General features: G+C 44.3%; 2 protein-coding genes across 5 annotated transcripts in view; one reads left to right on the top strand and one right to left on the bottom strand.

The window, feature by feature from the left end:
- Positions 1-3,315: 3,315 nt before the first annotated feature.
- On the bottom strand, positions 3,316-16,930 carry WBP4 (WW domain binding protein 4). Of its 2 annotated transcripts, none has more exons than XM_072358227.1 (10): positions 16,806-16,930; positions 13,188-13,260; positions 11,773-11,835; positions 11,556-11,679; positions 10,581-10,775; positions 9,646-9,701; positions 8,007-8,073; positions 6,255-6,412; positions 5,220-5,455; positions 3,316-3,526 (listed from the first exon to the last, which is right to left on the bottom strand). In XM_072358227.1, coding segments are annotated over exons 1-10 (1,182 nt in total). In that variant the 5' UTR covers positions 16,808-16,930; the 3' UTR covers positions 3,316-3,318. The 2 variants fall into 2 exon arrangements, with proteins under 2 accessions (XP_072214328.1, XP_072214335.1); XM_072358234.1 differs by having other exon boundaries at positions 5,220-5,452.
- The window catches only part of ELF1 (E74 like ETS transcription factor 1), a 77,566-nt gene continuing 67,240 nt past the window's right edge, over positions 16,879-27,204 (top strand). Inside the window, exon 1 of one of the 3 annotated variants that reach the window (XM_072358136.1) lies at positions 16,879-17,039. The gene's annotated coding sequence lies outside the window, so the exon portion shown is untranslated. Of the gene's footprint in view, positions 17,040-17,068; positions 17,143-27,204 lie in introns of those variants that run through there. The other 2 variants (XM_072358145.1, XM_072358197.1) reach the window with 2 other exon arrangements.

The following is a 27,204-nucleotide window of genomic DNA, read 5'->3' as shown; positions in this document are numbered from 1 at the left end:
GTGATGAAAAGCCCAAACCAAATCAAATCCCAAAGCTCAGTTGGCTGGTCGCAGCGATGACTCGTGGCTCAGGACAAACAGCAGGTAGAAGGTGAGACGACTTGAGAGGTCGATACAACAGAGATGATGCCTGACAGACCATAAGCAAAGAGCTGCAGCAGCAACTGAAGGGATACAGACAGCTCGGAACAAGAAAGCACAAGGATGGAAGGGCTGCAAGCTCCGTATGAGGAGTGGAATGAATTCTGTCCCAGGAAAACAAACCCTGGAGCATGGAGCCAACCCAAGGCCTCAGCAGGGCTGGGGATAGGAGGTGTTTGCTGGCAATGCGGCACAGCGGTGACACAGAGGTTTGCATATATCGGAATACTGGAGGAAGACAGGTTGAGGAAGACACCAGTAGTTTAGACAAGGGTCAAACAACAACAAACATTTACCAAATTGGGAAAATCTGGATTTCCAGCTACATGTTCCTGGATGGAAGGTTAAAACGTAGCTTTTAGGCACACGGATAATTCCATGGCATGGGTTGGACTGAGCAGGTGGTCTCTGCACAGCTCCTGTCATGCTGATTTCCATGCCAAACACAACTTGCTCGCATCTTCTAAAAGCACCGTCAGCTCTGGGCAAGCCCTGCCGTAACACACGCACAGCAGGGATGGGATGCGAAGCTCCACTTCCACACAAGACAGGTGATGCAAGAAAGAGAAATACAGCGCAGTGCAGTGACCTGCCCACGTTCACACATCAGAGATGGCAGTGAATCCCCTTTATCCTTTTCTCTCTGCCTACCTTCCCCAAGCACTAGTGGTGCCCAAGGTGGTGGCTGCGAAGCCAAGGTGCAGCCCCAGCTGAAGGGGCCTGCAGTAGAAGCAGGCAAGCAGAACAACGTGCTGCGTGATAGGGAAGGGATCAGCCAGAAAACAAAACACTCTTCTTCTGAAACAGCAAAAGCAGCATTCCTTTGTCAGAAGGCAGTGAGCCCAGGGGAGGATTAGCAGATGAGCCGTGCAGCTAAGATAATACCAATAGGATTCCTATGGCAAATTCCAAAGGCAGAGGATTTTGCAGGGAGACAGCATGGAAGGGAGAGAGATCTCTGCAGAACAGATGACTTGGAAGACCAGTGTCTGCCGTGACACTCAATGCAGTGAGTGCAATATCAACTAATCTGCTGTCCGACCCAACCTGACCAATGACAAAGAAGACACTGAATCCTTTTTCCTAACACAAACACTTGCTTAGGCTTATTGGTGAAACACAGAGCTTTATGAAGACCTTTGGTCTGTATTGCTGCTAACAGCGGCTCAAGGAAGCGAGTTTTGAACGCTTGTGTGATCAGATTGTTTTTCAGCATCTCCTTAAGGAACTTAACTACAGGTACCACTAATCACTGCCTGTGACAGCTTGAACATGACAAAACATCTCTGAGAGCAGATGATAATATTTTGGGGACCTCACTGAAGAAAGAAATCTTCTTTGGAGGACTGAAGTCTACAGAGGAGCGCTACTAAGAAAGTCATTTAATATACTTCAGGCTTGGAGTAACACAGGTGCTGCAGGGCAAAGAACACAGAATGAGTACAGCAGGAAAAAAACCTCACAAGGAAAAAAGTGTTCTTGAAGGCAAAGCCTGATCAGCTGCTACCTCAGCAGCTGACAGTGGTGGAGGAGCAGAAAGAGCTGCTTGTAGTGGTCAGTCACAGGGCACCTGCAGCACACAACACGATGCGATCATGTGGAAGAAAGATGTGGTGAAGGGATGTATCAGGAATTGCTCACAATACGCTACGGAAGTACTGGTGGCATCACATGCAGCCTTGACCTGCCAGCAATGTGCAGCTGAGGCAGGAGGAAAGGAGAAAGGAGATTTCTGCTCTATCTTTTCATGTGGAGAAGCAGCACGTATTCCTGCATCTACGACAGTGAGAGCAGCCAGCAGTCATCCTGCGCCTATGAGTGAAAATGCAGAGCTGGACTCGAGAGAAAATACTTGGATTTCTCAAAATAAACATCAGAAGAAATACAACCTTGACAAAGAAGCCAAAGAAACCACACAGGATTAAATTCAATACTTCATTCTCTTCCACACACACACAAAAAAAAAAACACCACAGAGTAAAAAAAAACTAATTAAAAGAAAGGAGCTCAGCTTCCTTTGCAATATGTGATAGATCAGATTCCCACTCTTGGGTCAGCTGATCCAACAGATGAGGTCATTTTCTCAAGGAAATCAAGTTCAGCAGTTTCCAACTGTATTCTGCCGTAGCCGGCAGTGCCAGCTGCCTTAACTCTGCTTTCTGACCGAGGCTCCCCTGAGCAAAGTGCTGTGAGCTTTAAAATGGAGACACATATTTGAATGGTTGCGCGATCGGAACCTTTGTGGCTCACTGTTTGGTACCCAGGGAAGTAGGATGTAGCGCTGTCTTCTCATGCAGCCAATGGATCTTGATAATGCCAATGAAGACCTGTTCCACCAGATTAAGAAACCAACCTTAGGCTCCTTAAGATAGTCAACTGCTAAAAACCTGAACGGCCAAGCCAGGACATTTCAGCCATCAGCCCTGCGTACTGACCTTGTGTTTTCCTCTCTTACAGCACTCTGAATAATGAAGCCCTCCTCATCTCAGCTAACTCTGTCTGCAACTGCTCAACACATTCCTCTTGCAAAAGAGGAAAACCATCAGCCTCTACAAGCAGCAGGGATAAATCTTTTGGATGTTTTTTTTCATGACGATATCAAGCAATTTTTTTTTTAATAGAGAAAGAGACAAAGAGGAAACGAGGCCAAAAAGAAAGAAAATTTGATGTGTAAAAAGAAAATTCAAGTAGAGACAACAAAGCAAAATACACCGGGATGAAAGCATAGAGACATTTACTGCAACAGAGGAGGTTCCAGATAAATAAAGCTGAGGGATGACTTTACTCTCCAGAGCAAGCCATTGATCCAGTTCCTGCGTAAAAATAAAAGGTCTGCATTATTTCCCCCAGATTAAGCATTTCTACATTGTCCCGTACTTAGAAAAGGGGTAAAAAACCTGACATGACGTATCTAAAACAGCATCCGTGGAGCAAACTGAGCGCAAGTGGCGTAGCTACAATAAAAAATAAGTCTATTTACAATATTGCATAATTAATATAACACCAACTTCCATTCCAAAAGCAGTCACGTCAAAATAAGAAAATATTACAACTCACGTCTGTTTTAATACCTATAAATCCTTCGTTTCCATCCAGCATTTTTCTTTATAAAAGCCTGTTTAAAATATTAAACTTCTGATTCTCTCCAGCTTCAGCAGAACCTGAAATGTTGAAGTATTACTGATCGTCCAGCCTTTGTCTTAAGTTTCTGGATTTCCCATTTTCAAATTTCCTCTTTCTAAACGTCGCCACCCCTTCAGTCAGGTCTCCAAGGGAGGTCACTGTCTTCTCCTTAAATATCACCGTGCCTTCTTCTGGGACATCCAGCACTGGAGGCAGCACACTGTCACTCTCTGTACTAGGAAGCTCCAGGTCCACTTTTTCACTGCGAGGAGAGATGGAAACAGAAGAAGGTTAATCCACGTGGAGAAGAGAACACAGTGTGCTACAGACAGTAACATCTATATTGAATTATCAAAGCAGCTTTGAGCTAGAGGCAAAGTCTTCTAGCCAAGATGATGTTCTTTCTTTCTTCTATGTGAGCTGGCACACAAAAAAAGACCTCTGTTTTGCAGTGGTTATAGCATGCCCTCAGTACTCACCACGCAAACACTCATGTAAAAGACCAAAGACCCAGACAAAACTGTATCTGCTGCATAATTTAGAGCTAGAATGCTGTAGAACGGGGTGAGTATGAAGGGAAATATTGATTTCCTTCTCCCAGAAGTAATTTTTCCAAACTGCTGGAGGGCACCATAACAGGAAACTGACCATAAAAGACAGAGCACTTAAGAAGAAACCGAGCAACCTCAGCCACCACGCAATGCAACAACAGAGCAAAAAAAACCACAACCAAGCAAAAATCCCTGATCAGATGCATGTCATGAAAACATCTGCTGTGAATCAGCTGCGCATGAGAAAGAGACGTCATCCAGATTTGATACATTGGCTTTACCAGACTATGTGTTTTTGTCCTTCATCTCCTGACTTAAATCACTACAGAAAGTGAGAATACTGAGCACTTATACATAATGACAACAGAAAAGAGTTTCAGTGGATTTTGTGTTTCTTTCTTTTTGCTTAACTTTATTGGGAAATTAGGGAGCATGAAAGACAACAGCTCTAACAGAAATCTTCTAATACAGTGCGGACTGAAAGTAAAATTGAACAGAAGAATTGCTGTTATAGGGGTTGTGTTCTTCAAGTGAACAATTAGAGTCAGCTGAGTACCCAGAAGTAAGAAATAATTTGCTGCCTGTATAAGCAACTCAGCCAACATCCTGGCATTCATGTCAGCAACCAGTGATTCCACAGGGAAGGAATTTAAAGCAATACTAACTAAGAAAAGATGACCAAAGATCAGGTTGCTGCTGGTCCTAGAAGATTGAGATAGCTCTTGAAATCCAGACAGAGTTAGCCTGACTAACTCATCACTCATCAGAAAGAAACAGAATCTAGCATGGAAGCCTTTAGGAGCCCCTGAAGAAACTGCCCATGTGGTTCCAAGGCTGGAAGGAGTTGAAAAAAAAAAAACAGTTACAGGAGCTGAACCAAATTGTTGAAGGAAACGATGATAAGGAACACAAGCTCAGTGTAACTACATTTAAATTGTTGTTACTTATCCTCTGAGAAAAATGATGCATGACAATTATCCTTCACTTCACTTCACACTTGTGGAAGACTTCTACACTGAAAATGAAATGCCACTGATGTCTTCCATGGAGATCTATTACTTAAAGTAATCACCAGGCACTGGAATGACACTGGAATGGCTGCCCAGGGAGGTGGTGGAGTCGCCGTCCCTGGCAGAGTTCAAGAGGCGTCTGGATGAGGAGCTACCAGAGATGGGTTAGTGGTTTGCTATAGCTATGGTGATGGGAGGATGGTTGGACTGGATGATCTTGTAGGTCCTTTCCAACCTTGTGATTCTATGATTCTAAGGAAAGAATTGTACTTGGGTTACGTTCCCAATCACTGCTCTGCTAATTCTGCTGGAAGTCAGAAGAAAAAGCTTCAGCTCTTAAAAAGATCCTGGAAACAAAACCTTATGAAAATTACTGTGGTAAAAAGATACTTACTCTGGTTCTTCTTCTTCTTCTTCATTTTTAATTGCCTTCCATTTTCCATAAGTGTCGGTCTTAGATTCATCACTGGAGGCTTCTTTGGAAGCCAATGCAATCTTCTCTTTGTCAACAGCTTCTTCCTGCCATTTAACTTCCTGCCATTTAACTTCCCGCCACTTCCCATAAGGGCTTAACTTCTTAGCTTTGGGAGATTTCTCTTTCTCCGATTCTTCATCCTTTTCTCCTTTCTTCTAAAGAGGAAAAAAACCCACCTTAAGCAAAAAAGCCTAAATAAAAACATAATGTAGCTCTATTTTATCTTTTATTTTTTATCTGCTGTTCCTAATTTTCAACCAGGAGTAATGCATGGTACTGGCTTATAATGATACACAGTGATGTGTAAATATGTATTTTAGAATTAACACCTGTCTGTTAATCCATTTTATAGTTAAATCATCTTTATTTGTTTTGAACACCCAGCTTCAGAAAACCATCCGACCCAACCAGCGCTACAATCACATTCTCTTTATCTGGAGTTTTTAATCTGAAGAGAAAAATGTAACTGATTAAAAATATATAGCTGTCAAAATATATAATGGTTCATTTTCGAATTGATATAGAAATTACAGCCAGCTCCTTTTCAGTTAAAGGCATTCCCTCAAAGCTTCTCCATGGTCATCTTTACCAGCGGAGGTCGGAAGCCGCCACGTGTGGCCATATGCGGACAATGAAATCCACATCATTTTTTGGGGGGTTGTTTCAGAGATGACAGCTTCCCTTCTCAGAGCACACCACGACTTCTTGCAGAACTCTACTTGAGACTGGCTGGAGGATGCCAGCCTCATGCTCAGTATTCTGGAGCAGTGCCACTAACAATCCAAATAACGGAACTAATGCTCATTTCATTATCCAAAAAAGCGTGAACTTGTGCTTTCAGCCATGATGTTTAACCTCATTACTATGAGTACAGCATGTCACAAAGATAAAGTCATCTTATGCTAGAAAATGGCTATTAAATGTAAAATAAATCTAAAGAGAGTATAAATTTACCTTTACATTTGTTCCCAGACTTTGTCCTTCGCTTTCACTGTCTTCCTGTTCAGAGTCTGATTCAGATGCTCCGGAATCTGCTTCTTCAGAACGCTTGCCACGTTGACTGTTCTCGTTTGCAGATGAAACAAAACCATCAGGTTTCTCCCACGTGGACACTGTCCAAAATATTTGAATAACCACATTATGCACATATCTAATTCCGTCTGCTTTTGCTTTGATGCCATCACCTTTTCAGAAGCAATGTCACCCTGTGCAAAATATACAGCAAATAATCTGGCACAAGGGCTTCGACCTTTGATCAGTTCATTGTTCACAGCAAAGATACTGTTCTAACATCTGAATTCACTGATGATAGAGATCACTGTAATCAGTGCTTAAGAAAAATATCACATGTAAGAAATCATGGCCTACAAGACTCAGGCACTAAGACAGGACAGACCACCTTGAGAGGTGCCTGTTTGATTTGAGTTATCCATTGGTGACAAAGAAAAGATAAGGGAACTGTGAGTCTCCTAGCTTTCAGGGAGGATAAATCTTCCCCCTCTGCATCTCATCTCGGTAAGATTATGCCTTTAATAAAACTGCTGTCATGCAAACAAATGAAAACACGATTCTGAAAAGACACAAAAGAATCTGTAGAATATGACCTCATTTTAGTATTCCTTGATTAAAGTATCCCAGCAAACCACCGAATAAAAGTGAACACAGTGGTCTTAAAGCTGTTTTTAGTAACAATAAAAAAACCAAAACAATAATAATTTTCTGTATATAATTTTATATAAGCTCTCAAATGCAACAGAACTGCTAGTTTTCCAATTATTTTATCTATTTCCAAAGAAATCACCAGTAGCAAACAGCACTTACCAGGCATGTTCCTATGCACAGCCTGAGAAGGAGAGGTGTGAGAAACTGAAAACAAGTAGCTTTTGACTAACAAAAAGGTCTCCTAAGGGTATTACTGTCATCTTGTTTTACACCCAGAGGAATTCTGCTTCATACCCAACATCAGAAGGAAAGCTCATAGCTGGCGTCAAACCTCTTGCCTTGCAGAGAGGCACCACTGACCTTAAATCATTTGAACAGATTTAGAAAACAGATGCCTGTTCTGGGGGAGTTACTACAAAGTTCCCTATGCAGGGAAAAATGGGGAGAACAAGTAGGGGCTCAGACTCTGGTCTCTCATATCAATCCTGTGTCAATAGCAAGAAAGATCATAGAATCATAGAATGGCCTGGGTTGAAAAGGACCACAATGATCATCCAGTTTCAACCCCCTGCTATATGCAGGGTCACCAACCACCAGACCAGGCTGCCCAGAGCCACATCCAGCCTGGCCTTGAATGCCTCCAGGGATGGGGCATCCACAGCCTCCTTGGGCAACCTGTTCCAGTGCGTCACCACATTCTGTGTGAAAAACTTCCTCCTAAGGAAGAAGGATCACGAGATTCTAATTCTGTCCTATATACCTGTCAAAATAAAATCCTATCCCTTCTGGTTTTCCAAGCTAAAACTTCAATACGTGTGCAGAAATGAGGTAGCCATATTTTAGAGCTGTAAGTTGAAGGTCAAAAAAAAAACCCAACTACGAAGCACAAATGCACACGAAGTGACAATCCAGATACAAAGCCAACACAAAGTTAAGTGACAAGTATATTTCAGCTGAGGAACAGCTCAACAAACGTGAAGCATAATAACGGCCTCTGAAAACTCTCCTCTGAAGCAGGTTAACTGGAAACCAAGGTGTCCTTACCTCCTGTCTGTGTGTTGTAATAATAGGTATGACCATCTTCACTGACACCTTCTACCCACACTGCTCCCTGAGAAAATGACAAAGGAGTTAATTAAACAAGAAGACAAGACTTTTAAGGATCAACAAAAGCATCACAGAGAATCACACATAGCTTAACATCTTCCATAAGAACTTGATTTCATGAATGGCAGCAACACATACAACTTTCACTGCTCCTTAAATACTAATATTACTCATCTCCTTTTACTGGGTAGGATTTCTACGCAGCTTCATCAGACATTACTTTTGTTATTCAGATCCTGAGCATTCTAGAGCTTAGGGTTCTTTAGAGGTTTTCAGCCCATATTTGACACTGGGCACACTAAGCATCCTACTGCACACATGCTGTCAAGCATGACCCCACTCTGACTGGTAGCCTTCAATGTGCCTTTTCACTGCTCAGTTCTCTGCACCTCTTGTGAAGCCCGAGGGGCGAGCTAACCTGCTGTAAAACAAGGAGGAACTGTGAATCTTCACTCGCACAGCATACTGCAAGTGTGCCCTTTAATTTGTGGGAAATGCGAGCCCTTGTTTGAGATCTGGAATGTTCCCAATTTCTTTAGCTCAGACTAAATAAAGGAGCAATTAAATGTTTGCTTTTAGCAGTAGCTGAGCTAAATAAAGACACCACAGAGTCACAGGTGGGGGTGAGGGAGGAATGGCAAAACACAGCCATGTGGCTTTGGAGAGATATCGGAGGGTGAGGGTGTGTATTCATGATAGAGCTGAGATGAGCTGCCTTCGAGTTGTTGCCAAGAAGCTCCTTCTCTCCTCCATCGGGGCTTCCTGAAGCAGCATTTCTGATTGCCCAGAAACACAGAAACAAGCCTATGAAGTACTAACCAAAGCTCTGATGTCCTCACTCCCCAAATGAATTCACTGTCACTCTCTTTTAACAAATTTTTTGCTCTCCAACAGAACATCCAACATTATTAGCAAACAATACCGACTTTAAATCACACTGTGCCTATGACATCTATATTGAAAACGTGGAAAACTTCACATAGCTCTGTAGGAGTATTGCAAAAACAGTGTTTTTAATGTTGTGAAGCACTAAACTCCTGTAGTGATAAACCATAGAATCATAGAATGGCCTGGGTTGAAAAGGACCACAACAATCATCCAGTTTCAACCCCCTGCTATGTGCAGGGTCACCAACCACCAGAGCAGGCTGCCCAGAGCCACATCCAGCCTGGCCTTAAATGCCTTCAGGGATGGGGCATCCACAACCTCCTTGGGCAACCTGTTCCAGTGTGTCACCACCCTCTGTGAGAAAAACTTCCTCCTAATATCAGGAGAAATTCCACTGATGACTGACTTTCTGGTTTTGGACTGTTCAGCAAGTCAGCCTGTCCCTTAAATAAGGAAGGCAGTACAATGATAAAAGGTTGCTTCTACCTAGGTTCCATGGCTCTAAGAAACTTACAGAAAAGACCAATTATCACATAACTGTATCCTAAAGCGAGCACAAAAAAAGGCATTAATATTTCTCTAACTACTAAACATCACAATGTCAATGTCCTAAAGCCAGCAACCGTTCAGCTCATTCCTGCTAAGTACTTGCAAAGACAAAGGAAGATATGAAGAGCAGCGTTATTACCGTGTGTGAATTTTTAGAGTTGCCTTGGAATCCTTTCGGTTTCTCCCACTGTGATTCTTAAAAAAGAAGAACATATTTCACCCATCGTTCAGTCCCGCTCATGATACATCATATTTAGAAAGAAAACAGATCTAAGAGTTATAACCCCGACATGTGCACTCATACAAAGTGCAGTATGGATTCATCCTGATGCATTATCCCTTATCAAACTACAGTATGAACAGTAAAGCAACGTGCCTTGATTACAGGTGGCTTCACTAGGATTAATCAGACTCTGTGAACCACTGGTTGATGCACAGAGACTGGGAGGTTGGTTAAAAAAGACCCTATTATTGGCCACAAGAAATTAAACACACAAGATTATTTTACCTTTTGGAAGTTACCATGTAGAAATAAAGAGTAAGGTAAACCAACAAAGTCATTTCTATATCTCTAAGAAACAGTTTGTGATGTTCTCATTAATCACACGCACACACAAAAGGGATTGCTTTTATACTCTGAAGGAGATTGTAACACATTGCTCCTCAACCGACATCCATCAGTTAGGCAAATGTGGCAAGAAATAATCAGGTAACGATTCGTAACTGCCCTTATTTACTAGGGCAAAACTGATGCTGAGGTAATTGCCCAATTAATCTCCTGGTAAGAAAGCATATTTAGAAAGAACATAATTATGTTTGGCATATTTTATCCTTTGAGTGTCTAAAAGTTTCCAGAAACAGTGAGATTACTGCATTATCTCATTATAACTTATTAACAAAAGGCAAATACAGTCTGATATTGCCGATGCCCAAGTCTCGACTATTAAATATCAAAACTACATCTACTTGTTCATGTTTTAATAACCAGCTCAGTACTGAGGTGGCAGGAGGGTAAATGCAGGTGGCCTTCACTCATTTGTACGCAACAAGTTTATCTGCCTGGCTGTTTTTTACCTCCTGTTTTTGTATTGTAGTAGTAAGTGTAGCCTTCAGGTGACAGTCCTTGCACCCACTCCTTTGGTGACTCTGAGGTGCCCTCACGTGTCTTTTTTTTCTTCTTTTCCTTCTTTTCTTTCTTTTCCTTCTTCCCTTTACCTTCCGCTGTGTTACTCTGTGTTTTATTCTGTGTCGAACTGGGACCAACCTCATCTTCAACGAGACGATATTTAGTTCAAAAAGAAAGAAAACTAAAGTAATAATCTGAGCTGCAGTATTTCTCACTCATTAACAGCAACTACAAATAGGAAACTTTGTGTTACTCATCAGTTTTATACTCATTGTAGATAAAAGTGAAAAGACTACATTCAAAGAGCCTTTCATTTTAGCAACACTACACTGTTACAAGGCCCAAGTATCCAAAGAGGAGTAGCAACATGAAGTACCAGAAGGAGCAACCAGCTCTGACTGAAGCCAAACAAGCTGCAGCAGTTCCAAAGCCACAGCTTCTACAGAAGCTGCACAGTACAACCCTCCAAAAATGATTATGTTCTCACATGGACTGAACAAAGGTACTCGCTGAACTGCCAGATGAGAACGTGATTCTAATCCCTACCTGCTACCACTGGGAGTGCAAGCTCTGCTGTTTGATACTAACTTGTCTCCAACTGACACAAGTGAAACACTAAATTAACTAAGGGAAGCCGCCCTGCTCACTCAGTACCAACTACAGTATATCTATCTATTTTGCTACTGCACTGTAAGTGTTCTGCCCCAAATCAGATCGTTCCGTGCACCCAAGGACACCTTAACTAAAAACATTCTGTACAGCAACTTCTACTACCGGCAATCTGCAGGCTTTTTTTAAGGAGCAAACGCAGTTCTGGAGGCCTACTCTCATATTGCTCAATCCTAATTTAACAAAATAAAAAGCATTCCTATGCGATATTCTTTCAATTCTTCCCTTAATCCTTTGGCAGCTATATGAGCTACCTGGCTTAATTCCAAGCCTTTTCAAATCCTCTTGATACGCTTTCATTGCAGCCTCCTCCATTGCTGCAAATTCCTTGGACATGTTTTCTTCTTCTTTTGCTTTTTCCATGCTTTTCTTCCTAATCTAAAAGAAAACACAATAAGAACAAATTTCAACAAGTCTGGTAACGAAAGCGATTAAACGCACGGATCTGTGAAAATAAGACGTTGGAATTACCTCGCTAATTCTTTTGGCCACATTTTCCTTGTGATTTTTTCCTCTCTCATGAAAGTCTATGCTCTTAAGAAAACAAGAATAAAACAAGGATAAAAAAAACGAGAAAAATTAATACATACTTTTCTTTAAGTGACTTACAACTTAGATAGACTAAACTTAGTTGAACAAGCCTAAATGCAACATGCTTTGAAAACATTCCCAGCAAGGTCTATAGCTAGAAAACATTTGCTCACAGTCGATTCAGGAACATTTTAAGAAGCCAGCAAAGCTCCATAATGATATTTATGGTCCAATGATAAACTTTCATATCCTATACTTATGAGATGATAATATTCAGCATTAGAGACAATCTGGATTCTTTCCCTGTGCTGTTCTTCCAAGTAGCATCCCTTGATTTTCTTTCACTCACTCTGTTGGCTTTCCTGCTAACCTTCCTAAGCTGTGTGGTTTATTTAGTATTACAATATTCCAAATTGCACACAGATCCCGTGGTCTCACTGGTCCAAAAATGTGAGAGCTAACAGAAAAGCCAAGATGGGAGAGCTGGGTAACTAAGGCCAATAGGACAGTCTGCAAGCCACAAAGCTGCTGGGGGAAAAAAGAAAAGCCATCAGAAACTGGAAGGAGTTCAGCAGCCCTGCAGGTGTGACAGCTGGAGCTCGCATGTGGTTTGAAGTGTTAAGAAGTCAGTGTTGAGAAGTCAGGTGCCTAAATCTGACCTGGTAACCCCAGAGGTTCTCGACACAAAACGATGTGCAGAGATGCACATCCAGATGACGATTAATCTCATTTAAAGACAGGTTTGTAAGTTACCCAAATCCCCTCCTTCATGCACGACCCTCATAAGCATGATAGAAACCTAAACCAACGGGCTCACATCTGTGCTTCTGAATTACAGGTATGTGACTGTAAACCAGATGAAGCTCAGCTCCAGAAGTACCTTTGGCATTGAATCAGGAGTGCAAAATTTGTTTTACAAGTGAGAAACCAATGGGTCTCATGGTCTGCAAAAGGTGTCTGCAAGTCAGCAACACCTTTCTGTAACCCACTAACATTTCTGTGGGCTGTGTGAAATGAGAGAAACATCCTTGACGTGCTCTGAGCACTGGCTGTACCAGGCCCGACATATATAAACAGCACGTGGACAAAGCTGGATGTTATGTTACAAAACCTGGAGGAAAAGAAGGGCCAGATACGTCAGCTCTTATCCTGTAATGCCAAGTCGAAGAGCACAACACACCGTGTTGTGTTCATGTATGTGCTTCTCACACATCATGGTTTAATTGTCACAATTAAGTATCAGAAAGGCAGTTTTAAACAACGCTTCTCATGCATTAAGAAATCAGTAAAGAAGTGATTTTAATGACATCCCTGGTATTTCAGAGTCAGTGGTATAGTACAGCGGGTGATCTTACAGGCCTGTTGTCTGCTATCCAGCACTTGCAATAATCGCAGAACTTTTTTGGCTGAGACTTCCAGTAATCGGCCCTGGGGAGGAGGAGAATAAGAAATAAATGACAAGCAATCTGAAAGGACGATCGCAGGTTTATCATGCAAACAACCTTGGAAATTAACGTAGGCACTGCCTCTGGGTTTGGATGAATGTCCATTTTGGGTACTGCCAGCATTAATATAAAATCCATACTGGACAATGTGGAGGAATCCAAGAACAGACGGTGAGCTGTGCGGGCCCAGACAAAACAGAGCAGTGCTATGGGTGTTCCAGTAGGACAACGTGAGTATTTCTGAAGGTGCAGTTTGGATAAGAAGTTGCCCAAAAACACGCAGAAAACACTTCAGAGCCCCGCAGCCACTGTGTTAAAGTACTTAACAGCAAAACCAACGACTCCTCCAATGATTAGATTAAAGGCTGCTTCTTCACTGTTTAAAATCATAAGCAGGATGAACGCGCCCTCCAAATGCTCATCAACCTGTAAGCGATGGTGTGTTTGCAACACGCAGCTTTTCAAGCAATTCTCTGAAAAGCTTGAAAGCTGCTGGGCTTCCTCCAGTTTAAACAGAAATCTGCCCATCCCTACACGGTAAACCTTAAACCTGGGAGATCACGTAGCTGCACATTTAATTAGAAAGCTTTGGAGATTCATATTCCAAAACTCACTAAGGCCAAAGCCTGGGTAATCTAACGCTGGTTGATATCCAGCTGGGTGGGGGGGTGGGGAGTTCAGAGCTCAGCAATGAACCTCATGTCTCTTTTCCTTATTTGACCTGTAGCTCCTGAACTGCCCCTAAACCCTCTGACATCATCTACAATGAATTCTCAGCTAAAAGCCACATCAACTTTCCAAAGGCATATGTCCAATTCTAACAGAAAGCCCACAAACACTAAAATGATTTCAGTATATGCTTCGGAGATACAAGAACCCATTAGCTTAAAGATTTCCATTCTTGTTTTGTCTTTGGAAGAACCCAGTGTAAGTAATACTAAGGCTGTGCAGCTGCATTCACTGCAAGTCAAGATGTGAGTTTGCCACAAGAATGATGATGAGAATGTTGAAGTATGTGATTATTTTTCTTTAATCGAATACAGACATATGAAGAGATGCAGTTAAAGTGGCACAAAAGTCTTTTATACTCGAGCTTTGTCTTGTGCGGCTTCACCTCCAGTACTGTGTGTGCAACAACATCAGAAGGACATAAAACTATCTGAGAATGTCCAAAGGAGGGATACAAAGACGGGGAAGGGTTTGGAGGGGGAGATGCATAAGGAGCAGCTGGAGCCTCTGGGTTTGCTCAGTCCAGAGCAGTGGAGCTGAAGGGAGGCCTGAGGGGAGCCAGAGAGGTACCTGATACACCATCACAATTGCAGCCAACTCTCTTCCTTTCACTGAGTGAAGGGACAGTCTGAAGTGCATTAAGCTGAATGCACGAAAAGTCATGTTTTCAGGGCTGAGACGTTAGCAGACAAAGGGGAATGCAAGCAGGACATGTGCAAATAAAACTGGGAAGCTTTTACTGCCCAGAGAGGTTTGGCAAAGAGAATCATAGAATCATAGAATTACTCAGGTTGGAAAAGACCTTGAAGATCATCAAGTCCAACCGCAGCCTAACCAGTACCCCATCTCTAAAAACCCTCTGCTAAATCATATCCCTGAACACCACATCCAAACGGCTCTTAAACAGAAGCAGGGATGGCGATTCAACCACCTCCCTGGGGAGCCTATTCCAGTACCTAACCACCCTTTCTGTAAAGTTCTTTCTAATATCCAACCTAAACTTGCCCTGGCGCAACTTGAGGCCATTTCCCCTCGTCCTGTTACATGTCACTAGTGAGAAGAGACCTGCCCCACTCTCACTGTAAGAACCTTTCAGGTACTGGAAGACGGCAATAAGGTCTCCCCTCAGCCTCCTCTTCCTCAGACTAAACAGCCCCAGCTTCCTTAGCCTCTCCTCATAGGACTGATTCTCCAAACCTAACTGGTTGCCTCATTATACTACTGTAATCACCCCCACTAAACACACAGGTCATGAGCCTGCAAGGCAATCTAAGCAGAATCTGCATGAGCTGCTCGATCCAACTCTGTACCAGTGCTGAAGCTCATCTGCACTTATCCGCTTTGCCAGGTTCTTTTCTATGCTTACTTGAAAGGCAACCCCATTAACAGCTGTAACAATATATAAGGACGTATGGAAATAACAGAGCAGCAACACCTCAGAGCATCCATGGAAATCACCTCATCTAACAGCAGCTGTCTAAAACGTGAGGTAATGAGGTATCTAAGTACTCTTACGCCCATGGAAGGAGATGGGCACCATCCAAAGGGCCATCATTCCCATTCCAAAGTTGGCACCTGAGATGGAAACTGAATGGCACGGGTGCGTGTTTCTTCCTTGTCAGAGAATCATTAAGGTTGGCAAAGACAACCAAGATTAATACGGTCCAACCATCAGCCCATCCCACCGCGCCCACGTCCCTCAGTGCCACATCCACATGGGTTCTTGAACACCTCCAGGGATGGTGACTCCACCAGCTCCCTGGGAAGCTTTGTGCCACTGCCTCACCACTCTTTCTACCTTGCCATCCCGAATGTATAGAGAGCTTAAAGCAAACAACCTAAGCGGACCTCCAGAGGATAAGAATCTGAGGTCAGAGATATCTACTGAGAGCAGAAGTCTGCTGCTGTGGATAGAGACAGACAAGGGCTGCGTCAGGGAGAATATGATAAGAATAAGAGAAGAAAAAAAAACCCCAATATCAACATAAACTGGGTCAAGAAGCTGCTGAGGTGTAATTTTAGCAACAACTAAAATTAAGAGCACTGCAATGAGCCTGCAAGACAGGCTCACACAGCCTACCCATCAAATGCTTCTCCACAGAAACATTTCAGCTCTGTGATATGCTTCACATGTTTTTAAGCAGGAAAACTGGGCTTATAAGGAAAATAGCAGAGGGGAGCAAATGTAATCCATATGATATTCCTACTCCATCAAGGCTAGAGCCTGCATTTTGCTCCCACCTCCCAGACGCAGGTGGGCATTGATCACGCACTCAAAGACTGCTTTGGGTTGGAAGGGACCTTACGGCCCACCCAGATCCAGCCCCGTGCTGTAGGCAGTGCCCCAGCGGCTCAGGCTGCCCGTGTCCCATCCGGCCTGACCTGTAGGGACGGGCCAAACGCAGGTTTCCCGGTTATTTTAAAGACCTGAAAGAAAACAGCGATAGCAGCAAAGCGAAGACGCAGCGGTTTTCTTGGTGCGCCCCTCGCAGCAGCAGAGGCACCGGGGGAGGCCGTACCCCCCTGCCAGCAGCAAGACGCCGACCTGCCCGGCCTGTCTGGCCGAGATAAGACTCGGGACGGGCAGCGCGGATCAACAACCGAGAGGGAGGGAGAGCAGCGATTGAAACAACCCTGTGCTACGGCCGGGGATCTCCAGCCGAGCTGCGGCCAGGCTCGCTGCCCGTGCTCCCCCCACAGCCTGCGGCCCCCGCGGCCCGGCCCTGCCTTCAGAGCCCCCAGCCCAGCTGCCGGCTCACGGCCCCCACACAGGGGCTGCCCGCTACCCCCGGCACTCACATATCCGCCGCCTCGAAGCACAGCCGCACCGCCGCTCTCCGCTCGCCGCCGCTGAAGCGGGGCGGAGCGGGACGGAGCGGGGCGTGGGGAGAGCGAGGCGACGGCGGCCGGCAGGGCTCAGTCCGCGTTCTCCTCCCCCGCCCGTCCCCACCTCCTCCCTCCGCCCGCTCCTCCTTCCCCGCCCCGGGAGCAGCGAGCGCTCAGCGGGGAGCCGCGCCGAGGGAGCCGCCGCCGGTGAGTGCCGCCGCGCCTCAAGCTCGAGGGGGACGGGAGCCGCCGCGGGTTCGAGCCGCGCCGCCGCCGGCAGCGCTCCGCGCCGGGCTGAGGGAGACGGGAGGTGCGAAGGGGAACGGGGCTGGGGGAGCGGCGGGGAGCACGCTGGGCGCCCCTGCCAACTTTACGCGGAGTTGAGGGCTGAGGGCGGGCCCCGGCGTGTGCCCGGAGAGCGAGCGAGCGGGCGGGCTGCGCGTCGTCCTCTTCTCCCGCCGCCGCCGCCCCGCCGGCGTCGGGCAGCGCCGGCTCCGAGCTGCCGCCGGGGCGGAGGCGCGCGCGGGACGGTTGGAGGCCGCGGCGCGTGCGTGTCCGTGAGGGGAAGGGAGGCGGCCGGGGTCGCTCCGTGACGGGCGGCGGTCGCGCTCCGACGGCCCGGAGGGAGGGAGCGGGGTTCGAGTCCCGCTCGTGTCGCCTCGGTGCCCACTTGTTGGGCGTCTTCGGCTGTTGGACTTGAGTAAAAGTCGTGCCGGTGTTGTTGTGTTCTAAACCCCCATACGGCGTAGCTTGTTTCCCAACGCTACCGCGAGCTGAAAACAATATATATTATCTATCTTAACTCACGGGCTGCAGCTGGCAGCCCCTTCGCTAGCATCACACCGAGGGTGGGGAGAAGCCTGTGGAGTGAGTCACGGATTGAAGAGGCCCCGTGCTTGGTCGCTGTGAGAACAGGGGGGTGATTCTCCATGTGGGAATAGAAGCACCTAAATCAGGGACGAGATGACCCGGAGGTACCGAGCCCCCCGGCCCAGACTGCTGCCGAGCTGTGTTACCAGGAGGGGGAAGCAGCCTGGCTGGTTCCCCAAGGGGAGGGCCTGCGGTCGGGCTGTCATAGCGCCCTGCGGGAGTTATGCGTTTGTCAGCATTTCCATTCTGAGTGTAGTTTTCATGTAGTTTACAGCTCGGTTATACAAATATGCGCTGGGTTGAAGCTTGGTCAACGTCCTCTTCTCCAGAAACATCTCCGAGGCTAATTTGGAAATGATTCTGAGTGAACGGCTATGGGACGGACTGGCTTTGTGTGTTCGCTGAACTTCACAACTTTGCTCCTCATGCACACAGATGCGTTCACAGCTGTTAGCCCACAGCTTGTTTGCTTTTATCCTGCTAAGTTCCTTAAACGAGAGAAGAATTTAAAGGCTTGCCCTCTGCAGGCACTGTGGCTGCTGTTTGTATGTTATTACTGTTTTTTGGGGGTATATTTTTTTACTGTATTTGGTCGCTGCTTCTGAGACGGAGCACAAATGCAGTATTGAAGAGGTTTCGTTTGTATACCTCTGTACGTATATATCTGGATCGTGTGAAACGTGCCTGCCACCCAGTGGATGCAGCTGAGCCTTGTATGCTCTGTGCTCTATACATCACCACCACTCTCTCCCTGAATGTTTGCCAGGTGAGGTGTTGGAGCCATAAAGTGCAAGGCTGAGGTGACCGTCAGCCGTGAGGTGACCACCCCAGTGCAACCAGGGGTAATGGAGGCAGTGGGTAAGGCCTCACAGCTGGGCAGAAGAGAGGAGATGTGATGGGTGTGCAAAGAAGGAGAGGCATTTTTGTTCTTAAGATAGTTGGAGAATTGGGATTCTGCAGCTTCTGTCTTTCCCGTAGGATTTCCATGTTTTCACATGCATTTGTTTTTCTGGTGCCTAACCTGAGCCTGGAGTCTGACTTGCAGTTGGGTTGAACTCACTCGTCTGGAACAGAAGTCAATAGCTGTTTGTTCTCAGCATGGAGGAGATCTTTTACAGGCCTAAGCGTGTTTGAAATACAAGTCTTGTTCATCAGGACTGCTCACTTGGTGGGCTTTTAACTTTCATTTCTTCATGTCTTAGTTTCCCATCTTCAAGAGATCACGAATAACAGTGTCCTGTACCTTATGGCTTAATACAGTGATGAGAATGGTAAAAGAACATGAGAGGAAAGTAAATCACACTCTGGTCTGATAGAACAGGAGCGCTCTGAAGAACAAGGGCAAAAAGAAGATTGTGTGTTAATTGTAAAAGAGCTTCTATCAGGGAAAAAATGTAACCGAGTCAGTCGCAATTGGAGACTGACCTCCATGCATGTGAGCACTGGGAGATGACTTTAATTACCACAGGCCGCTTAGTTCTAAGAAGTCCTAAATACTGCTGTGTTGGTCATGTTTTTTCATGCTGCTTTTTTGAGTGTCGTTTCCTAGGCTTTCTTTCAGTTAAGAAAAGATAAGATAAGCAGATAGACATCCTGAGGCAATGTGTGTGTGTTGTTCTTCCTCGGTTGGTGCAACACATGGGACTGTTGTCTGAGGTCTCCACTGGGCACCAGCTATCCGGGCAGGTCTTGGCTGTGAGTAGGCCAGCAGGAGATGGTCTGCTGTGCTCTGTGGCCCACAGCTGTACACATTCAGGGAGTGAATGGCTCAGAAACTCTGGTCTGTGTCCTGAACTCTGCCATAGGTATCTTAGATTTCCCTGGTCTGTCTGTGTTTTTCTGTGCCATTCCTCATCTTGGTGCCATTTCATTCTCCCACTGTCTCCTTGCACCTGCCTTCCCCCCATGGGATGGGGCAGTGAGAAGCAGGATCTAGGTGGATTTTTCACCCAGGCAGCAAAAGGTGCACGTGCTACCCTAACCCTAACAGCTCCAGCCCTTGTGTCTGATTTCACATCCAAAGCTGAAAGGGCGTTATAACCTTCCAACAAGCTTGCCGGCGTTTTCTGTTAGCAGTGAAGGATTGAGTTTTCCCTGGTCTTGTTCTGCAAACAGCTGAACTATTTTGGCTGTGATTTCTTAGTCTACCTCTTTCTGCACCCCTCCCTCAGAAGCAATCTCTACGCACATGGAATAAAATTTAGCCCGAGGCAGACGTTCAGATTGGAAAATTTCAACCCAAATAAAGGCTGGCCAAGCTGCAAGTGGCTGAATACAGCATTGCACATTAGGAGTGTTCAGCATCAAACGTCATCAATACCGGTGTGTGTTTCTGTACATTGAAACACACGGCTAAAATGTTATATTAATAAGTTACCCGGCTGACTAATTGGCACCCAGTTGGACCTGAAGTTGCTTTAATGGGGAGTGAGACTAAAACTTTTACAGTTAATTTTATGAATGCTTTTACTTACTAATATTATTAATTATTGTTTTCCTGGCCAGCTTCAAAATGGAGCCTCTGAATAAGTAACAAGTTGTGGCTTTCTCATTCCGAGTCTTAACATTGTTAAAGACCAATTTACAGCAGAACCAGAGCAAATTGCATCCCAGAGTTCTGAATGGTAAAAAAAAAACCACATCTCCCAAATTCCTGAGCTATTTATCAACCGCTCTATTGTAGCAGACTCACCCTATATTGTGTCCCTGATATATCTATTAACTCTGCAGTGAAGTGTGAGTTTAAAACAATTGTGCCACAGAGTCACTGTGGATTAAATACTACAAACATTGGCAAAGCTTCTTCATAAATCTTCCTTAGTTTAGAGAGGCACTTAGGCGTGTCTTTCTTTCTGAGCGCAGCTGTTCCTTGTGGGGTCCCCCAGGGGCTGGATTTTGGTGTTATGCTGTTTTAGTATCGTTATATTCACTGTTTTGCAATGATATCTCATCGTTACCAATGATTATATGCAGGTTTTTGTGTGTGTGCATGTATGGAACAAGTTGCTAGTGCCATATACTTCAAATCACAAATAAATAGCTTTTAAACTGGAATGGGGGAATGTTTTGGTTAAACATTAGGGAGGAAGTTTTTCACACAGAGGTGGTGTCACACTGGAACAGGTTGCCCAAGGAAGTTGTGGATGCCCCATCCCTGCAGGCATTCAAGGCCAGGCTGGATGTGGCTCTGGGCAGCCTGGTCTGGTGGTTGGCAACCCTGCATATAGCAGGGAGGTTGAAATTCAATGATCACTGTGGTCCTTTTCACTCCAGGCCATTCTATGGTTCAGTGATTGTGTGATTCTATGATCACATTTTTAAATGGTTCTCATCCAGCAGAATCCATTTTAACTGGATACAAAGGGACCAGGAATGCAGTTATACCAGCAAGATAGAAGGCTGTCTTCAAACTGGCGATTTGGAAGAAGGTTTAAGAATTTGTTTGGACGATCATCTCAACAGGAGTTTTCATTGTAATGCTGTGAGCAAAGCGTGATCTTTGGCTAGATAGCAATAAAAATAGTGCATAGAATTAGGAAAGTACATGGCGTTAGTAAGATGACTGGAATGCTGAGCCTGTGTCCGGTGTTGCTATTCACACGAGGAAGGATGTGAAATATTAGTAAGAACATGGCGACAAATAGCGATCCAAGGTTTAGAAACCAAACTTCATAATGTGGCTCATCAGATCAGAGGAAACTGGGAGGTGAATGATGCCTGAGTATGTCTTATATGTATGAAAGGAAAATCAAGTGAGGTGTTACCTACCGAGTGATAAAGCTGGAAGCTGAATTTGGCCTATCAAGGCACTTGAGCCTTTGATAGTTATGAGATGATGTTTTATGATCCTGTGGCTCATTCTTTTTAATATACACTTCTTTTTTTTTCCCCTCTGGCATCTGCACTAGAATAAATATACTTCAAGTATGAGAGTGTTTCCTTCCTTAGAAAAATGGTTGTGTCTCCTATAGGGTAAATGGTACGTAAAAGCACGCTGGGTTCTGATATTCAACGTTTCACACAGTGGTCTTGATTTGGGCTTTTTCTTTCACACTTCAAAGCGTGCTCTGAATATTTTAGGTAACAAATTGAACTTTCTGTACAGAATGTCATTACTGGACAGTTTCCTATTGACAAGAACCGAAACTCGAGAAGCCCGAGTTCTTGTAAATCAGTATCTCTACTGAAAAACATGCATGCAAGTATTTCCGCTTGCTTGGAAACACTTAAGTACTTAAAGTAGTCATCTCAGATGTGATTTCTAAAAACGCCATCTTCAGCTGCTGTATTGAGATGTGTTTTTGTGAATAGAATGAGAATAAACTGATCTCTAGTTTGGCCCCCGTGCTTATTGCTACGTTCACTGAAGGTAATGACAGTGCCCTATTGACTTCTAGTAGGCACAGAATGTCACTCACTAAGAAAGTAGAAGCCGGGTTGGAAGTGTTCAGCGTTTAGGAGTTCTAATTCGGATATCTAATGAATTTCTCTTTGAAATAAAAAGGAAAAACAAAGAATCAAAAGTAAATCTTGAATCCTGCTTTAATGTTCCAGTAGTTTGATATAAATAGTGTAATAACGGCGATGATAATGAGTCTCATTTTGTTCTCCAAGTGAGTCTCATCATGTGATGGCTGTTCTCCAAGTGCCATCGTGGGCTGTAGCTTGCCATCTCTTGATGTCTTCTCGTGTCCTGTAATATTTAGTGAGTTTTATTCCCTTGCTAGTTGTAAAATAAAACAGTATTTTAGTCAGAGGCTGAATTAAGTGATTTATGGCTGCCTGAAGGACATATCAAAACTGAACGTTCAAATGGCGGAGCTGCCTAACTGGCTGCTCTGTTAATACACCTGATGGAGCAAACTGTTGGTGCACCTTGATAACCAAATTAAGTAGTAGCAGGACTGAGTTCTTGGCAAGGTTTTCTCCCTCAGTCCTCAATGTGACCATAATCAGGATAGCGAAGACCTGTGTTTTTCTATTAAACGTATTATTCTGTGTCACATATGCGAGGACTTCCCTCTCAGTCTGTCATCTGGCACAGCTGTGGCAGTGAAGACGTAATTCTGCCTGCTCCCTAGAATTAATTTCCTGTTCTTATTTACGTACATTTACAGCAGTTCTTGTTCTTGTTGTTTAACTGTTTCGGATTCACCTGTGTACTGTGGGCAGTGTGATATCCCTGTCTCTTTTCTCCATTAATATAATAGTGATATTAAGCAGTTGGTGTCTCATGTACCTGGTCATACTGGCATTGATGAAATTTAATGAGGTGTTTCAATCTGCATGACCTTGTTGTGTAACTCGTTTATTCCTAATGTATTCAAATAGGAAAACTGAGCGTGCCAAGTCCTGGTAGAAGGTTGCTCATATGGTGGTAGCTGCTGCTGCAGCTTCTCTTTTGACATCTGTTGCTGCCTGAAGAGAAGCTACCAATCTTACCATTTTAAGGAGCTCATGCATTAAGCTTGTATCGGGTGCTTGCAGGGCATGCTTGGGATCTTCATAGATGGATGTGGGTTTGGTTTTCCATCTTGAGAATTAGAACTGCTGGTGGGAAAGTGGTAGGATCCTACACCTTGCTGCAGACCTTCTGAGGTTGTTTAAACAGGGTTGAAGAGCATCCTGGCATCTGTTGTTTCCTCTTTCTTTCTTTTTGTTTTACTTTTCATTTTTTCTTAAAGGATGCTGTGTAAGTGGGGAAGTTCAATGGGAAGTGACCAGGTCTCTCAGTGTTGATCAAAAGAATGGCAACAGAGATATGAATTTTGCAAGAGCCCATTTTGCCACCAGTCTGAATGATCAAAGAGGTGAGAAAAGGTTATACTACCCTGTGCCGTAGGATTTCCTGGTCTTTAAGAGATATGACAGAGGAAGTGGTACTGGCTGTGAAAGGACAGCAAAACTAGTCACAGTGTGGAGACAGTACTTAGATCATTGCTCCTACACTGGTATATGAATACTAACAGTGTGATAATAAAGTGTGGCATAAGGAGCAGGGCTCCTGTTTCTTTCCTGGAAGGAATGTAGCCCAGCAAGGTTTCAAACTCCTAATTTTTTAGAGGAGATCAACTAATTTAAATGTTAAACTGAGTAACTAAATACAGGGAGCTGGATGCGTTCAATTGTCTGTAGATTATCTTTCTCTCTCAAGTCTAAGGAAGGCTGTTCCTTATCATTTGCACTGAGTGAAGTGGCAGTAAGAGACAGAGCTCCAGCATCTCCTCAGCTTGGATCCTGAGCCTGTGTCCTCTCTCCTGTTGTGCTTTGTGGCTCCTGTGCACCAGAAGCCTGTCCAGTGCCTGGATACTTCCAGCAGTGACTTCTCCAGACAGACACACTGTGTCAGAAAAATACCCTTGTTGCCAATCAGCCTTCAACTTGCTCTTCTCCTGCAGTGGGCTGTGATGCTTAGGTGACAAAGCTGGGGTGGGTTCTGGTAAAAGAAGCTGATGACGGGTGGGGGGAGGAAGTTAGTGGTATATTAGTGTCGGCAGTGGAGATCAGATGTGTTCACCAGCCTACCCAACCATAGACCTTCCTCCAGCTTTAAACACATGGACTTGTGCCATTTTTTTTTCTACTTTAATGTTTAATTACTTTTAATATTTAATTACTGTGTCCAGTTCTGGGCTCCCCAGTACAAAAAAGACAGACTCTTGGAAAGAGTCCAGCGGAGGGCCGCAAAGATGGTGAAGGGCCTGGAGCATCTCCCCTGTGAGGAGAGACTTAGGGAACTGGGTCTGTTTAGCCTTGAGAAAAGAAGGCTGAGAGGGGACTTGATCCAGGTTTATAAATACCTGAGGTGTGGGAGCCATAGTGGCGAGGCTGGTCTGTTTTCAGTAGTGCGTGGGGACAGGACTAGGGGCAATGGGCTGAAACTTCAGCATAGGAAGTTCCGCACGAATGTGCGCAAGAACTTCTTTACAGTGAGGGTGATGGAGCACTAGAACAGGCTGCCCAGGGAGGTGGTGGAGTCTCCTTCTCTGGAGATATTCAAGACCCGCCTGGACGCCTACCTGTGCGACGTGGTGTAGGGAGCCTGCTTTGGCAGGGGGGCTGGACTCGATGATCTCAAGAGGTCCCTTCCAACCCCTATAATTCTGTGATTCTGTGATTCTGTGATTCTGTTTCATTCTGGAAGAAGGAAGTTATAAGTATGTAGGATTGTCTACAAGTTACAAAAAATAGGGCCCCCCAGCACCTGCTTACCTACGTGCAACCGTCTTTCTCTGGAGGCCTTGAGCATCCATCTGGAACAAACCTTTACGAGATGGTTTTGTAGTCAAGGAAATTGTATGTGTGAACAGATTTAATCTTTAGGATGTATAAAAATTTGACTAAGGCTTTATCAAATCTAGTTTTCAGATGTCAGTGTTACAGGGTGACAGGTACTTCCCTGCTGTTACAGGGGTGGTGCTTGAATAACTGAATGAATGAGCTGGTTTCTCACCATGAATGTGCTGTAGTCAAAACAGTGAGAGCCGGAGATTTAGTATTCTTTTCTTGGCAAACGACCATTTGTGAGAATGATCCAGCAAACATCTATTGATGTTACATGTTTTTCATTTCCTTATGATCAAATTGACTTTTATCATTATACCTTTTCAGAGAGGGTGTGATTGCGTTGTTATGTACCACATCCTAAGTGAGTTACCGTGTGTGTTACCAAATGTCTGATCTGGCTGCTCGTTTTACCTTTGAAAGAGGTTTTTGGGCATTCTAAAAACAAGAGCAGAGAGCTGAATTGTCACAGCATGTTTTCAGGGAGTTGTTTGCTGTTTGCAACCTATTTCTTTGTGTGAGGAAAGCATTAACTTTTGTAGGTGTTGTGTTTTGTCCCTTGGAAGTGGAAGTTTGTAGTCTATTGCTTTTATCGTTACTCTGTGACTAAGAGCTGGAAGGTCAAATCATACAGTGGGCAGTTACCATATTAGCCCCCTCGTCTTCAAGTTTGGTACCCCAAATTTGGGGTACACTACAACTATGCCATATATACAGCCATATACTGTATGTACATATACACCACATATACGGGTATGATCTGTGCACCTTTATAGTCAACGGTCAGTGTGTTAAGATCAGTTTGTAAAGTTGTATGTATGTGTACTGTAGGTATATTCTGCTTGTTCCTCTATTGGCTTTGTAGTAGCATGCCTGCATTCTCTTAAATGTGTTATTCTTCAGTACTGGTCTTGTTTTGGCTTCCTGCTTTCAAAACTCTCTTAAACTGATAGTTGAAAATGTTTACATAAAAACAAAGCTTTAATGATTGAACTTGGGAGAGAAGAGAGAGGATTTTGTCTTGTATTTTGACTTTTCCCATAAGATCTGCAGGAATTCGGTAGTTTGACTTTGGGAATATCTTGAATGCAACATCCAAGGTACTCATGAGTGGGACCCTCTACCCTCTTTTGTTCTCCTCCCACCCACACTGGATAAGGCTCACCTAACATAAGCCTTCTCATGCACAAAGTTGGACACCCAAAAACCAACGGGGAGAGCTGATGTGGCTGTATGTTCACACCATGCTATTTTGGATGTAAGGGTAGGGAGAATGGCCTTGGATTGGTAAGTGTCATTACCTTATTTGAAGCTTGTCTAGTTAGTAAGCCAGCATCATATGGTGTTGAACAAGGTAGAAGGCTGATATGTGAAACATTAAGAGCCTGGTTATAATTTTCTTTAGTTAAGTGGAACTAACAAGGAGAAAGCAACACGTTAACACATTATTCCCTGCTCACCCTGGCCACGTGCACACACGTGTCTCTTGATGGTGCCGGTGGCTTTGCTGTTGGATGCGCAGGGGCTGGTAGTGTATTTCCTGTTTGCAGCCTGGGCTGCTAGCTGACATTAAATGGTACAAAGTGAATTTTCCAATGCGTTATATAAATTGTTTCATAACAGATGTGACTTCTGCCAAAATGTCCACATATGACATACACATGTAGCTTTAAAAACACTCACTGGGTAATGACTCTTGAGTGGGATGGATGGAAATCATCTTCTTGGAAAGCAGAGTCAAACCTTGGGACCAAACTCTGGTAGTTATTTGGGATCTGCTGGGATAGCATTGGTCTGCTGCAAGCAATTCAGGATTAGTAATAAAGGAATTAAAGGGCGCTTGTTTAGGGCAGTTGGTTTTCTCACAGACTAGAGAGTAGCAGAGAGAAAGCTTGTGCAAAGCAGCAGATGCTCAACAGGCCCGAGGATGTGCAATTAACTTAAAAAACAGCAACAGAAAGTCATTTTCTTTACCCTTTATCATTCCTCGGTGAGTCCACTGACAGCTGCCTTAAGAAAAGCTATTTATTTATTCTGATGCTACTCTTCACTAGAGGTAGAACTATAAGAAGATATCTGTGACATAGCCACAAGTGGTGTGTTGTTGTCTGATAGGCAAAGCTGGAAAACATTTCTAATGCATCTTGCTGAAAAGAGGGAACGTTAGAAGTGAGAGTTGAAGAAATAAAGTTGGCTTCATAGAGGGAGTGGGGAAAAC

The sequence above is a fragment of the Excalfactoria chinensis genome, chromosome 1 (genome assembly GCF_039878825.1).
Source record: "Excalfactoria chinensis isolate bCotChi1 chromosome 1, bCotChi1.hap2, whole genome shotgun sequence".
NCBI classification, from domain to species: Eukaryota; Metazoa; Chordata; class Aves; order Galliformes; family Phasianidae; genus Excalfactoria; species Excalfactoria chinensis.
This window is presented reverse-complemented; position numbering and strand designations above follow the sequence as displayed.